Source organism: Ixodes scapularis, unplaced genomic scaffold (assembly GCF_016920785.2).
Source record: "Ixodes scapularis isolate PalLabHiFi unplaced genomic scaffold, ASM1692078v2 PGA_scaffold6__148_contigs__length_123643588, whole genome shotgun sequence".
NCBI lineage: Eukaryota > Metazoa > Arthropoda > Arachnida > Ixodida > Ixodidae > Ixodes > Ixodes scapularis.
The window spans coordinates 121,661,306-121,676,130 of NW_024609881.1; the positions used below are offsets into that span (position 1 = coordinate 121,661,306).

Consider the following 14,825-nt stretch of genomic DNA (forward strand, 5'->3'; position numbering starts at 1 on the left):
AACCCTTCAACATTGGCAAACAAATCCACTTTCGGTCGCACACGCGGATCCGACGCTGTAAAACGAGCCGGAAAAATCGGTGCCTGTACTTAAAACTTTCACCGAACATGCACCAATTAGGTCAGTTTTGCCGTATGAAATTTTAAAGGGCAGTTTTTTTTTGTAAAAAAATGAGAGCAAACAAGAAAACTTGCCAAACTTAAGGTTGGGCTCGTTCGCAGAAAACCGAGTCGGCGACACAATTTACTCGTGGCACCATCTACCAATAGGTGTAGTAAGCGGACAACGCACTCTGCTGTCCGCTCGCTACGCCTATTGGGAGATGGCGCCACAAGTAAATAGCTTCGGGACTCTTCCGTCTGCAAATGTGCCCAACCTTGACTGGGAAGTTTTTTGCTTTGATTTTTAACAGGAAGAAAACTGCGCCTTGAACATTCACGCGGTAAAACTGCCCTGCTCAGTGCACGTTTGGTGAAAGTTTGAAATTTCCATGTGCAGGCACCGATTTTTTCGGCTCATTTTACAGCAGAAGGTTGGCTTGGGGCACCCTATACATATTTTCTTTTGTCAGAGTCCCTACACTACAATGTGCAAATGTGTTGGAAAGCTGGCGACGGGGGTTTTCAGATATATAGTTACACATTTCAGGTGTACGATAACATGAGCCAGGAAGAAATTGGGGGCCAGCTGAAGGGATCTAACCAGTTCAGATACCAATTGGGTCGAGTATCTACAACAGGCTTTGTCAGCTACTCTGAAACATGGGTATGCAGCAATATAGGTAACCAAAAATGATTATCGCACCAAGATGTTGGACTTTTCGCCTAAATAATCTAACACTGTTGTCGCTCTTTCTTTTTCTTTTGATGGGTATCATTGTTGGGCATTTCACTGTGGGTGCTCAAGTGCTTCGGCACGATCAAAGATCCTCGTCTTTGTCCTAAATTTGTGGAACTGGCAACCAAGAAGTGTTTTCCAAACCGACGCAACAAGGCTGCTTCACACACTTGCAACCGCTTACACTTGCAACCATATACACAGACAAGGAAGCACTTGTATATTTTCGTGATGGACCACAACCTCTTAAAATCCCATGTTGAAATGTTTTCACATAAAACTGAAATGAACCGCCGTGTCGCTTGACTTAAGTCATCTGAAAAGGTGGCGTGGGGAGATGGAGCAAAGAGAGAGAAAGATATAGAATGGAAGAGAGAGTTACATGTACAAGGGAAGGCTCGCTGCCCGCACGAATGCAAGCAGCGAGTCAAAAATGTTTCCAGTGATTGGACTGCTTTGTGGGGTTAGGACATGTCCAGTCTGCTTAAAAAAACACTGACACCCCACCATTTTTTTTTGTTTATTTCTTGCCAGGCGATTTTTTATGGTGTCTGAAGACTACCCAGTCCATCATTTGCTACAGTGTCATATTTTTAGAATAATAAAAAAACGCAACTGCTCGAAACCGAAACTGGGTGGGGGAGGAAGAAGATATATAGAGGAGGGGGAAGATACCAAAAGTCATGACTGTGCAACTTTTTTTTTTAATCAATGTATTTGCAGTTTTTTAGAAGCCATAAAAATAGGTATATTTTTTGTCCATTTCTAGTATTGAGTGTGTGGTTTCGATGACCCACGACTTTGATGATCTTTGGTGGTTGCATCTAAACCATAGAAAACGGCGGCACGTGACCACAAAGAAGAGAACAAGTGCGACTCAAACCGGCCAGTTCTCGGTCAGGGGTTTTCGGGCACACTGTGTTCTGGGTAGTTGGGCTCTCATATGTCATGAACAAATAAACTTTCAGCCTTTCCACTCTGGTGAAGAAGGAAGACCAGCGGAGCTGTGCTATGGTGGGACAACCTCAAGGACTTCTTGGACAACCTCAAGGACGACACCTAGAGGACGACCTCGAGGACAATGCCTACTACGACCTCAAGGATGACGCCTAGGAAGACCTCAGGGACGACGTCTCGGACGACTTCAAGGATAACATCTGGGACTTCTAGGACGACCTCGAGGACAACATCTAGGACGACCTCAAGGACGACTTCTGGGACGACCTCGAGTACGACTTCTAGGACAACACCTAGAGAAGTTCAGCCTTTTCACTCTGGTGAAAACCAGAGTGGAAAAGCTAGAAAGGTTGCCGCCATCTACGAGCTACGGCGGCAACCAGACAACCGGCAAGTCTGTTGTCTGGTTGCCACCGTCGCTCATAGATGGTGGTGGCTGTCCAGAGTTTTGTGTCGAGATTTATTTGTCCACGGACATGAAACTAGAAAAGCTAGCCCTTAACAGCTTCGCTGTAAAAACTTTGGCGAGCATAAATACCCGTCGGTGTCCCCTAAGTCCAAGGCCGGTAGCTCGGTGGAGTTGGGTTTAGGTATGTGGTCCTATATGCGGAGTGCTTAGGGCAGTCCCGGACGATATGAGGGCACATCGCCGGCACTCAGCATAGGAGAGAGAGCGGGCTAGCGCCTACACCATCCGGAGAAGAAGGGTGGTGAAATTTGGCCATCCAGATTGGTGTTAATGCCGTTTGTGTTTAGAGCTTGCGGAGGTTATCCTTTCCCATCTACCGTAATATACCGCGAAATAGCCCACCTAAGGTCTAAAGCAAGTCTGGTGAAAATAAGGAGTGGGCTAACTTTCGGTGTGCAATCGGGGAAAGTAAAAAAATGCTAGTTTTAGATTCTCCGACGAGTGTCCTTCCCAGTCGGCAATGTTCCCTTATCTCCCGTCTTGCCTGAATAATGCCATTTCTGCCAAGGTCACCATTGGCCAGAACTCTGCAATTACTAGAAGTGGGCTGCATTTCGGCATTTTTACGAAAAATAGCAAATCGGACCAAAAATTGGGTTGGGCTATCTTTTGGAGGTGAGACATCTCAAGATATTATGATAGTATAACCAGATGGGATAGGACACTCCCCCAAAGGAAGAAAAGCAGCGAGTCGCGCTTTCCTGGTGAGTCGTGCGGCCTTCCTGCATTCTAAAGGGTCTATAAAGACCCGAGGTGGACTGGGTTCAGAGGGGCAAACGCAGCCTTGTGAGGGTTCGAAGGTATATAATGCATCCCTCGCAGCTGCATTCGTCCCCCTTGTTGCCCGATACGTCAGCGTGGCAGGGTATTTACGCCACTACTATTCGGCACCCCATGGGAGTTGAATCCCTTGCACCTTGCATAGCAACCAGAGCTCCCGAACTGTCCCATTGCAACCAGTCAAACAGGTGCATCTGTGCACCGCCTCTTGGGGAGTCGGTGAAAACACGCAACTGCCTGGCACGGTGATGTAACCGAGATTGAATGACTGGCAAGATGGCCCAAAGCTCCGCAGTTTTTGAACTCGGAGTGGACGGCGCAAGTTTATTACGTGTCTGCTGGGTGGTGTGCGAGTGATGTGCGACGGTGGTTTCCCTTTACCCGTCGTCTGCCCGGGCAGCGTACGAGTAGATGAGCAGATTTAGTGCACCTTAGGACGAGAGAATGCACCTGCGCATCTGTCGGGTAGCCGTGGAACACTTGCAGTTTCCACATATTTTCTTTCTTTTTTTTCGCCCATCATTTTCTCTTTCTTGTCTCTAAAAACTTTTGGCAATGTTATAAACGACCCTTTCCCATAGGCAATATGTACATTCAATCTCGCAAATACCGCAAAACCTTCGCTCGAGTCTGGTAAAATGAAGTTCAGAGGTAACCTCGTAGATGGCGCCAGCATGTTCTCTCATCGTAAGAGGTCGCAAGAACTCGGTCCTAAGCAAACACGAGAGATTGACACGTTGGAACCAATACAAGGAGGGTGGTTTTAAAGGTGAGGGTCGTGCTTGCACGGGCTGCAGAACACGTTTTGCCCAATACAAAGATGGAATGGAGATAAGGAGGTCTAGGTCGAATTGGTCGCATGGATGGCTATGTGGGAACAATTCGCCTGCCTCGGAAATGGCGACTTGTGGAGTCTCACTGCATGTGGAATGGCAATCAAGCAGTAGTATGAGCGGGAGTCGTTGCATCACGGGCAGGGAGACAGCACCGACTGCTGCCCCGTTGCCACTTAAAACAAGAACAATCTTCTCGGGACCCCTACAAATTGCCACCGAAATTTACATCGTGCTGCTTATGGTTCTGGGGTTATGAAGGGATTGAAACCATTTGGGGTAATCATGCTTTAATGTATCTCAGGATGTATAGTATCTTCAAATTGTACATGGGAATCGCACTAAAGAGTTTTTCACATTTGTTTGCTCGTACACTTCTAAGAAGTTGAGGAGAAAATATAAAAGCTGGTAAAATTCAAGGCTGTCATATACATAAACAGCGTGGAATGGTTCTCAATTCCATATAACAAAGTATTTTCTGGCTTGGAAAAAAAAAAAAGCAAAATACACCAGTGTAACAGAAACAAGACAGAAAAAATAAACGGTTCTACAAAAATAGTTTTGGCACAATCTTTTCTCGTCCGCAGCAATATAACGAACGTAAGAGCTTCTACATCTGCCAACGCTGAAGTGTGTTGATCATCAACTGCCAGGCACCAATTCATTGCATCCTTTTGCAAACTGAAATGCATTGGGACCTCTCGAACTAAAACAATCTAACAGTTCTTGGCATTCTTTTTAGCTTGTTCTTTGGCCGATTTGATCAGCAAGTTGTGACTGTAGGAAACAGAATCGACTTCTGAAGTCGCCGGTCGTTGCGAAGGCACGTCAAGTGGTCCGAAGTCATCTTCGAGATGGTACGGGCGTCGTCGTAAGCGGTGAGTGGAGATAGCTCGTGAGGATGGCACGTCGGAGTCACGCGTCGGGGCATTCGTCGACAGACGTCACAGTCCTATACAGGAGCTTATAGATCACGGGGCTCCGGAAGCAAAGGGTCTCCCCGCCCCTGCGGAACTGAGATTTCTGTGGACAAAGACACGGAAAGAGTGCGTTAGCCTGATCGGGCATGTCCTCAACGAGGTCCGTCTCTGCATTACTGTTTTGCCGGCTGCGGTGACCCCAAGAGCTTAACGCGTTCGCTACATTTTCCAGTTTGTGGTTTTGGTCTCCGACGACAAAGGTTATCTTTAAAAGGGCCGTGCAATGGTATTGGGTAGGAACGTTTCTCACTCTGCACGAGCATTACTGACATTAATGGAACTCGAATACACTCGCACACAACACCACTGACCGAGAGGTTTCTTCATTGCCGCATAATTTCTAGGATAAAAGTGAGCATTTTCTTACAGTCTCTCTCACAAAACTTGATGACAAAATTATGGGGACTGCACTGTTGGCGTTTTCAACGATCCAGGATTTTATCATTAAGCTTTGCGATTCCCACGGTGATGACCTTTACATGCAGCTCATACGGTGGGCACGAGGACTGCGTAAGCATTTGATTCGGGCTCGTCACAATCGATGCCTAGACTGGCATTTGCGTAGTGGCTCGTACACAATTGCTGACATGATGCAAATGTTTCTTAGTCACAACGTGACAATAGGGCCGCATTGTTTGGGCTCGTGCTCACATGACGCGATCTAACTGCGTCTTCTCGGCGAGAAGGTGCAACTTGCGGATTCATCAGAACCAATCCGAGTGATCCACTGAGCCAATAACGGCGGCCGCGTCCTCACCATGCGGTTGAGGGACCCGATGCAGACGTAGCCCTTGGCCCCTTGCATCGAGATGGCCCACTTGCTATGGTCCTCCGTGTTGGAGAAGGCCAGGGACTGGTTGGTGCGCCCGAGCGGGAACCGGATGCCGTCCACGTTGGTCACCGTGAACGGCTTGTCGCACTCAGCCGGCAGACGACCACCGGGGCCGTTGCGCCACGTCGACGCCAGCAGACTCGTCTCCAGGCTGCTGGCAACCACGTCGGAATACACGTCTGTCGAAACGGTGAGGGTGACAGGGTGTTAGCCACGGCCACGTTTTAGGATATGCAGTAATCTCTCATTATAACTAAGTCAATAGGACGGCAAAAATATTTTATATAAGCAGTAATTCAATAAAAAAGAGAGCCGGAAAAAAGCGACGGCAGCCTTGAAAGTGGATGGGAACACTGCGAAACAATCTGACCACATATTTAATTGAACAAACCTTGGTTATGAACAACTCGCGGCAGCTTTACCAAGTAAAAAAATTAATAAGTGACGTCTGCCGAAAATTTTATCTGGGCATCAGTTCTCCTCGAACTGCTCCAAGCATCGCAAGAACACTGTCACTGCCGCTGCACTCCACTTTGTTTCGAAGCACCCATAAGATGTTTCGCATCTCCACAGTCGGCGTTTCCCAAGGTACCTATCGGACGTCGCTTCGTGTCTACCCTGGACGCACGCAAGGTTTACGATCGCAGCATCCATGGCAGGAGCAACAATGGCAACATCCGCATCGACAAGCACGATCAAATCAAAGTTATCCTCGGTGGCTTTGCCAACATGTTTTCACACACTCCTGTAGAGATCATTGCAGCTCTGGGAATCATGCGCCGGCTCGGCAAGCATGCTCGCGAGAGGCAATCCGACGTGCGCAAAGCATTCGGCATTCCTTTATCTTCGGGTCGCGGGCACGCTTTTTCTTGCTTGAGAAACTTCTCGACAGTGTTGTCGAACGGCCGACGCTAGAACGTTAAATTCTTTGACGATTTTGGACTTAGCAGGGCCACTTTTCTCAGCGTCGCAGATTTAAGCGACTTTTGGTAAACACTCACTTTCCCATACGACGCACGTGTATGCCACAAGCACGCCCGCTCGGGCGCGCGCGGCGTACACGAGCGTACAAGGCGCGCGCATCGGGGGCTCCCAAAGGGATGTTCTCCTTTGAGCTCCATCGCTTCTTTGACTCGATTCCGATAGGAGTTGGGCAGCGTCGGCTGCAGGCGTAACGAGTAGTTTCGGAACGTGGACACTGCTCCCTGGCCGCTTCGGCTTCGGAAATGGCGCTCTACACGTTCTGCCCTCCATAACAGGTTTGCTCAGTTTTCTTGTTTGCCGTTTTCCCAGTTTACCATTTGCCTCGGGAGAGAAGGGGGAGGGAACACAAGGGTCTCCATGCGCCTCCGCGTAGGCTTGCATGCTTTGGGCACCTCGGCCTTCCGTAATAAGCGTGGTTGGCCGCCGGTACACTTAGAATAATCTGGTTCAAAATGTGTGCATTTCAGTTGGGACCACGTTGAACTTCGATAAAAGTGATAATTTGAAAAAAGCAATTTCGTTATAACGAGGGATTACTGGACATAGGTGTGGACACACAGCATGGCAAACGCTGTGACACGATCGACCAGACAAAGTTATTGGCATGCCCCCAGTGGTTCATACTGATGGCATCTCTGCCGGCCAGACGGTGCAACTGAGGAGAAAAGAGATAAACAAACCCCCAAAAAGTATGTCATTGCCATGGCACCCCTGCGCAGCGTACACACCGAGCGGAAAGCGTGCGCTTTCTGCTCGGTGCGTCTGCTCCGGCCTTGACGTTGTGCCAGAAATCTCTCCACTTGAATGCGTTAATAAAACTGTTCTTGCCGCAGTTGAGGCACAAAACTAGTATGACGAATACACGTCTAAGCAACGCGCGTAGCGCAAGTGCCAAGTTTTACACAACAGAGCACATCCAAAATATGACTTCAAAAACAAGCGTGTCTCCCACAGAGAAGTGTGGGAAAGTGGGCCCGTGACAGGCCACCATTAGCCGCATATCGAGCAGCCATCTGGTGGCGCCACTTCCAACCAAAGGCGAGGGGAGGACTTTATTCCCACCCAGAGAGCTTACCTTTGTCCAGGCGCCCGTGCTTGGCGAAGCTGAGGAAGGCGTTCTTCTTGACGTCCTTGAGGGGGGCCATGAGCACCCAGGGAGGCGTCCTGATGAACTTGTTCTGCAGCAGCAGGGACAGGGCCGGGTGGCTACTCAGCATCTCCTCCGGTGCATAGCTGTCGTAGATGTTGGGGTACTGCAGCCGCAGGTGGTTGGCTGCGGGGAAGGCCACGCGGAGTCGGGGCTTGGCTCAAGTGTGGCGTCTCCTAGTCTAGTGCTAGCCAAAGACTGACAGGAGGCTTAAAAACTGGTCTTGCCTCAGTCGGTCATAGACAGTACTATGTGAAGGGGCCTTAAGGGGCCGGATTGGGGACCTGTCGCAGTCTCGAGTGCCGAAAAATAGTTAAGACAATTTAAGTGAGGAAATACTATACCAATACCCCTAAATAAGCATTTGTATACAGAAATTTAAACTAGAGCCTTATTTATTTAAACCTTATATTAACGGTAATATATGGCTAATTATGGCATTATACAAAATCATTTTAACCTAATGGGAGATCCGATGACAGTATGCAAAAAGAGTCGCGATGCATGTCACTAAGCACGCTGTACATAGGAAAATGCAAAGGAATTTTATCAAAGTAACGCAGACACGGGGCGGGGAACTACGATTAGCAATGCCGACGACGTCAATGTACAAGAAATAATGTGACCGGGGATCCCGCGTTTCTCTGCAGTTTTCTCTCAATCTTTCCAACGTCTTCGTTAGTGCCTTTGGCGTGCGTCGCGGCGCCGATCCTTTTACGCGCGCTTATTCTTGGGCTTGTATAGCGGCGCGCCGCGAGCGATGTCTGATCTGCCAGTTTCTTTTGCGTTGTAGTATGTTTTTTGTTATTGCCTTGTTTGTCACACATATGTTGTTCGTATGGTTATAGCTGCCTCTGTACAAGCGGCCGATAAGTTGAGTAGCAAATAAAAAAAGATGCTTGCCTATGGTCTCAAGCTGGCTGGTGGGGAAAGTGACGCAGAGTATGCTCTGTCCGTTCTCACGAGCGTTCTCGGGGAAAACGTACTGGCCGGAGTGCAGCTGCTCCGGGAACCTGGGCACGCTGTGGACGATCCAGACGCCCGTCTGCTCGTCAAACACGATGAGTCCTGGGGAAGAAACCGAGGGGGGGGCGACCCCGCGCGTCACGACACGTCAGCTACAGTTTTTACGTTGAGACTGCAGCCAGAGCTACAGGTGCGAGCTAGCTCACGCTCCCGGCACGGTGACGCGCACCTCTAGCGTGACCGCTCGTTCTGCGGAAGAACGCATCGAAGCAGCGAACACCGCGCTTTTGCATTATGTATGAGCGGTGTGATTGTGGCTTCAGGGGAGACACGGGTCGAAAAATGGCAATATTTTGCAAAAAATGTGATCTTGGGTTTTATGGCGTTCTATTATTTCCGAATCTTTATATTTGACGTATAAAAATAATTAGTGCAGGTTATGATCGCGACATTAGTCAAATACGCCTTTGAAGACCACCAGGCGACCCAAAATGGCATGAATTTGAGCAATTTTTCTCGGCGTGGTTCTTAAAGTTGCGACGTCGCCCGTCACCAGATTTACGTTGACAGGTAGGCCTAGCCGTCTCCTCTCCTTTGCAGTCTTCTGTGGCTTCAATTTCTCGCGGAAGTTTATTAACGAAATATTATTTTCTGCACCGCGAAAGAGCATAGCTACGCATCTATGGTAGCATTCAAACGTGTTTTTCTTTTTATGTGATTTTGCGGTATCTTCACAGTTTGTGCACAAACATTTCTGCTCTTCATACTGTCCTATCACTAACAAATTCAGCATGCATTTAGAATATGTAGAATGCAACTGTCTAGGTTTGGTTAGAATGTATATCTTTTTATATTTATGAAAACTTTAAGAAACGTTTGATAGCCCCTTGAATTGGCATTTTTGCTATTTTAAATATTTTAAAATGAAAGAAGCATTACACACATTATTTTGTTGTTTACTGCACTCAGTGGTTTAAAAGCAGTGGCAGTTTATTGAATGAAGTTTCATCGACACGTGATGTTTCATCGACAAATCGCTTCATCGACAGCTCAAATTATCTTTTTTTCTGTAATAAGCTGCATGAGACTGGCGCCGCAAAGCAGCGTGTACAGGTCGGTCAGGTGGGTTAACATTTTTGCAATAAGCTGCAGCAGACTGTTGCCGCTAAGCCACGTGAACGCAGGCGGGGTTAGGGTTAGCGCGCACCCCAGTGATACACGCGTGGCAAAACATTCCTACAGCGTGCAATTCGCATAACGAGCGTCGACGAAACGTTCGTGTCGACGAAACGTGTGTCCATGGAACGTGCGTCCATGAAAAGTTGTCCACGAAACGTAATTTACGAATCGAGTTTTGACGAAACGATAGGGACCCGTTTAAAAGGAGCGAATTAGTTTATTTTACTAGGCTTTTTTTTAAGTATGTTCCCATGCCTCACGTGTGCACAAGAGCTTGTTTTTCTTTTTTTCCGCATGTACATTGCAGAACCTAGAAAACAAGATGCATAAAATCTAACACCAGCGAGCAGACGACGCACTCTGTTGTCTGTTCGCTGCGCCTATCGGGAGATGGCGCCGCAAGTTAATAGTGTCGCTAACTCGGTCAACTGCAAACACACTCGACGTTGACTTTGGCAAGTTTGTTGCTCTCATTTTTTTACAGGTAGAGAACTGCACTTTGAAATTTCGCACAGTAAAACTCTGACTCGCTCAGCGCACATTCAGTGGAAGTTTGTGCTTTCCATGTGCAGGCACCGAATTTTCTGGGTCGTTTTACAGCATCTAATCCGCTTGTACCACTCTATTCGCCCGTGTTTGTTTGAAAACAAACTCAGTGGTGCCATCTATTAGGTAGCCCCGGCACATTTCCTCATTTTTTACTCGTCAATCTTTTATTATAAGAGTGAATTAAGTCTGGCAGTGCTATAAGTGGCTGTTTCCAGAGTATAGCGTGTATATTTGATTTCGCAAATACTGCCTAACTTGCCATCTTGTTCAGAAGTAGAAGTGGTTAGGGGCTATTTGCACACCGACACCACCACGTTTCGACTCGCGCAAGAAAGAGAAAATAATGTCAGTTCTAGTCACTGCCATTGGATGACAGTGAAGTTATCAGGGGTTTTATGAGACCGTAGCAGTCAATGGTGCAGGTGTGAAGAAACAGCTAGGTATGTTCTTCTGTCCCACAAACTAAGTCGCCCAGCAACTCGGTCGCATATCAGATTTGCCAACAAAACGCAAAGTTCAAGTTCAGTCTTGAAGCTCGATTTGTGCCGAAAGTCGACATATAGAGCAGCCCCTGGGCTTCGCACTTACAACTCTGACTGTAATCGAGCGTCGAAGATTGCTCCGTCAGTCGGCAAACAACCAGACACATCTAGGAGCCGCTTATCTCTTTCATCCGATCTGCAGATCCTCCACAACGTACCTATGCAGAGTTAACTTGCATTGATGATAAGATGAGCCATAGTCGTTTCATTGTCAAAGTTCCACACCAGCCTTTTTGATTAGGGAAAGCGAGAGCACAATTGCAACTGACACTGCAATCTCGAGTGCATTGCTGAAACCGAATCCAGCGTACGAAGCTTCCACGTGACGTTCGGCGGATAGCTGCCAAAGATTTGTGCAATGTGTAGATCGGCGACCTTATCTACAAGAACGAACTGTCCTTCCTACCAATCGAAGCTGAAACAATGCCTTACATGTCAAGTCCGCAGCTTGCTCAGAATGCTGAGTGTCTGCAGAAAACAAAGCTTGAATGTGATTACGAAAAACCTCCGAGACTACCATAGGGTAAAATTAGGGTCGAGACAAAATGCGACGCCTCAAACACGGCGGAAAATTTATTTGACGAGAAACCTCCTGCATACAGTCTGAAAACAAGAGAAAGAACACCGGTCGCAAAAACTAGACCCAACCAAAAATTATCTGTATGGTTTGGTCGAGTTGTTATGCAAAGTGGCTGGTGGAATATACCGTTTGTCTTGTGTTCTTTTTCTGTCATTTCCTGTCTTTGTGTTCAGACTGTTTCTTGTCAGATAAATTTTTGGCTGTGTTTAGACTGTGTTTGTCGTGTCCCTGGTCAAGGAGGTTTTTTGTAATTACGTTCAATTTACACCAACTTGTTTGCTAACTTAACTTTGTCTTCGTGAGTAAAGATGTACTAAGTATTAACCTCGTCACAGCAGACATTCAGTTGTAACATACCGATTTGTAAAGTTTCTGTCTATGGCATTGAGCAACGGACTGTATTAGGGAGTTTGCAAGTAGTTCACCATTCTATTATGGTGGACTCTTCGACGGGACTCATTATTTTGGACATTACGCGGTTTTGGTAGTTCGGTAGCAATGGCATCCATCTTGTAAACTGCAGTCATCACCGCTCGGTGCCTCATATGAACCAAAGAGCGTAGTGATGACGATTATCGACGTTTGCTCAATCAAAAACAACTCGCTTTCAAAGTTGACAAGTTTCAACAAACCAGTTCTTTTCTAATATCCATTCAGTATCGCTGGTTAGAACAGTCTCCGGTCGTAATCTACCTCAATGTCTGTAGCGAGTATCAGTATTTTGCATATTCCTTTTACAACAAACAAAAATCCTGATCACTCTCAAGGTCTATCATAACGAGTTTATGTTGCGTATTGCTATCATCGCAATAACGTAGGAACGATGCAATCACCTTTGGTATGGCCGTTGCTGGTCCTGTTGAGGTCCTTGGACGCTGGGACCTGGTCGTTGTAGACCGCAAACACGAGGTCCTGCAAAGGTATGGTGCAAAACCAACGATGAAGCGTCCCCACTGGACCAAAGGCACACACTTGTGACGGCAGTGTGCCTCAAAACCTCTTACGACGAGAGAAAACAATGGGGCCATCTATCAGGTAGCCGTGGAAGACTTTGGCATTTCCCTTTATTTCCTACTTTATTTTTTCTGTTTTGGTTCGAAAAACCCTCAACAATGTTATAAAATACCATTTCTCCTAGATGGAACGCACATTCGATCTCGCAAACACTGCAGGACCTTCGCTCTAGTGAAATGCGCAGTCCCAGGGTCACCTCACAGATGGTGCCAGCGCATCGTAACAGATTGCGAGAGCTCGGTTGTAAGGAAGTGCGTCTCAACGAGCTTGGGCGAGACGTAAAAGAACCCACCTTGGGCTTTGTCTTTGAGGTGAGCGGCAGTATTGTGTTGGCCAGGGGGTTGCCATCTTGGAAGATGGATTTCGGGGACAGGGTCCAGTAGGACGTGGAGGTTGGAGTGTTGGAATCGACATACACGTACTCGTCCCCCGTCGGCGTGTATTCGGACTTCTTGGACTTTGGCTTCTTGGGCAGCTTGTAGATGAAAGACCTGCAAAGCATGTTGATCTGACCTTTCTCAAAAGGCTTTTTTTTTTCCTCTCAAACCTTCGCTTCGTTTCATTTACCTGCACCGGTGCAGAAAAGTATAAGGCAACATACTTCTGGTATGTGTATTTAGGTATACGACCGGAAGTACACTGCCCTACACTTTTCTGCTACGGTAAGCTATTGTTGGCATTGCCAGTTTTCATTACTGTAACAGGCTGTTGGAACAAAACACATGCCACAGACGTTCTTCTCAGGGACGGATGCATGTGTTTCCAAAGGGGGGGGGGGGGGGGGGGGGGGGGGGTCAGCATATAAAACATTTAAAAAAACAACCCCCACCCCCCTTTCCGTAGTCCTAAAATCTTACACAAGTGGTATTCAAGAGAGGGGTCAGGACATCCGCAGCCTCCCTCTGAATTCGCCACTGGTTCTTGTACCACGTCTATCTGCTTCACCTTTAGCAGATGGAGCAGACGGTGTAGAAGCGGTCTGCCATTCTGCACTCCTATTGATCAAGGGCGAAATAGCAGAGAAACCATAGAGGTAGAAAGACGAGGAGCTAGGTGACATGCCGGCTCAATCCAGCTAAACGAGATAATCCCAAGTGGAGCCAGAAGTAGAGGTTGTCAGTGGGAACGCCCCCAAAAATGTCCTTTCTGCCCAATAGGTACTTCGGTTTTGTTTGTTTTTGGCCATTGTGGGGGCGTCTCCCTGCAAACCGGAAGCTTCCCCTGTCTTCACCTCTGGTGGCTTCATGTTGCCTCCAGAAGCTTCCTACCTCAATGAGAGAAACATAGTTATGGATTAAGTTGGCTTGGCTTGGTACTAACTCTCAAAATTATGCACCCGAGCCCTGTTGCGCAGACAATATGGAAAAACAAAGTGAGATCTTGTTAAACTGTAGCTTTCGACGGACTTGACTTACCAGTTATTCGAAAACGTTTGTTGTGTCCCTGCTATTTTGTCTCTCGAGTGCGCAGGCGCGAGAACTGCGACAACTACCAATCACGCCGCTCCGATCGCTCCGACGTCTTGCAGGGAAGCATGCTTTCCGGCTCCCACGCGCACGAATGTCCTTGCGTGCCGCATATGTCGGCCAAATTTACCTTTCTCGTGAGGAAAGCGCTCTCGCTAAGGGAAACCAGAGGGAACTGAGTTCTGTCAGGGATGCGCGGACACTGCGAGCGAACAGACGCGGAAAGCGAAGACTGCTTCGCGCAGCAAACTTACCATTCCACGTCGTTGTTCTGCTCGTCCTTGCACGATGTCGCCGCTTCCAAGTTGGGAAGCGAGTCCAGAACGAGCACTAGCGCGAGGCAGAAAGCGAGGGCCATCTTCGGAGTCATCTTTTGAAATGTTACCGAAGCGGCCGCGGCTTCAGACAGTACCTATCCCTATCTGCCGCGAACAGGGCCCCACTACGCCTTTTACGCAAGTCGGGAAGATAAATAGCTATCATTGAGGAGATATTTTAAACAGTATCATAATGATCACGGCACTACCACTCCACTGTCACACTTCGTTTGGCTACCCGCCCTCCTGGCACTACCGCACTACTTCGTAGCTTCCCATTTCCGCGAACCGATAACTTAGGCTATCGAGCCATGAACGATTGCCAAGAACAATGCTATCTGAATACTCGTGATTAAATGCTTTATTAGGACAAAAAAAATCCCATGCAGAGCG

At 47.7% G+C, this 14,825-nt stretch overlaps 2 protein-coding genes across 2 annotated transcripts in view; one reads left to right on the forward strand and one right to left on the reverse strand.

Annotated features, from left to right (window-relative positions):
• The window catches only part of LOC8023141 (transmembrane channel-like protein 5), an 85,804-nt gene that overhangs the window by 6,408 nt on the left and 64,571 nt on the right, over positions 1–14,825 (forward strand). The gene's annotated exons all lie outside the window — the stretch shown is intronic.
• On the reverse strand, positions 4,150–14,793 carry LOC8023143 (plancitoxin-1). Its single transcript, XM_029988538.3, has 7 exons — positions 14,370–14,793; positions 12,942–13,140; positions 12,469–12,547; positions 8,723–8,887; positions 7,748–7,945; positions 5,614–5,867; positions 4,150–4,899 (listed from the first exon to the last, which is right to left on the reverse strand). Exons 1-7 carry the CDS (start codon positions 14,483–14,485, stop codon positions 4,792–4,794), a joined length of 1,119 nt encoding a protein of 372 aa, XP_029844398.2. The 5' UTR covers positions 14,486–14,793; the 3' UTR covers positions 4,150–4,791.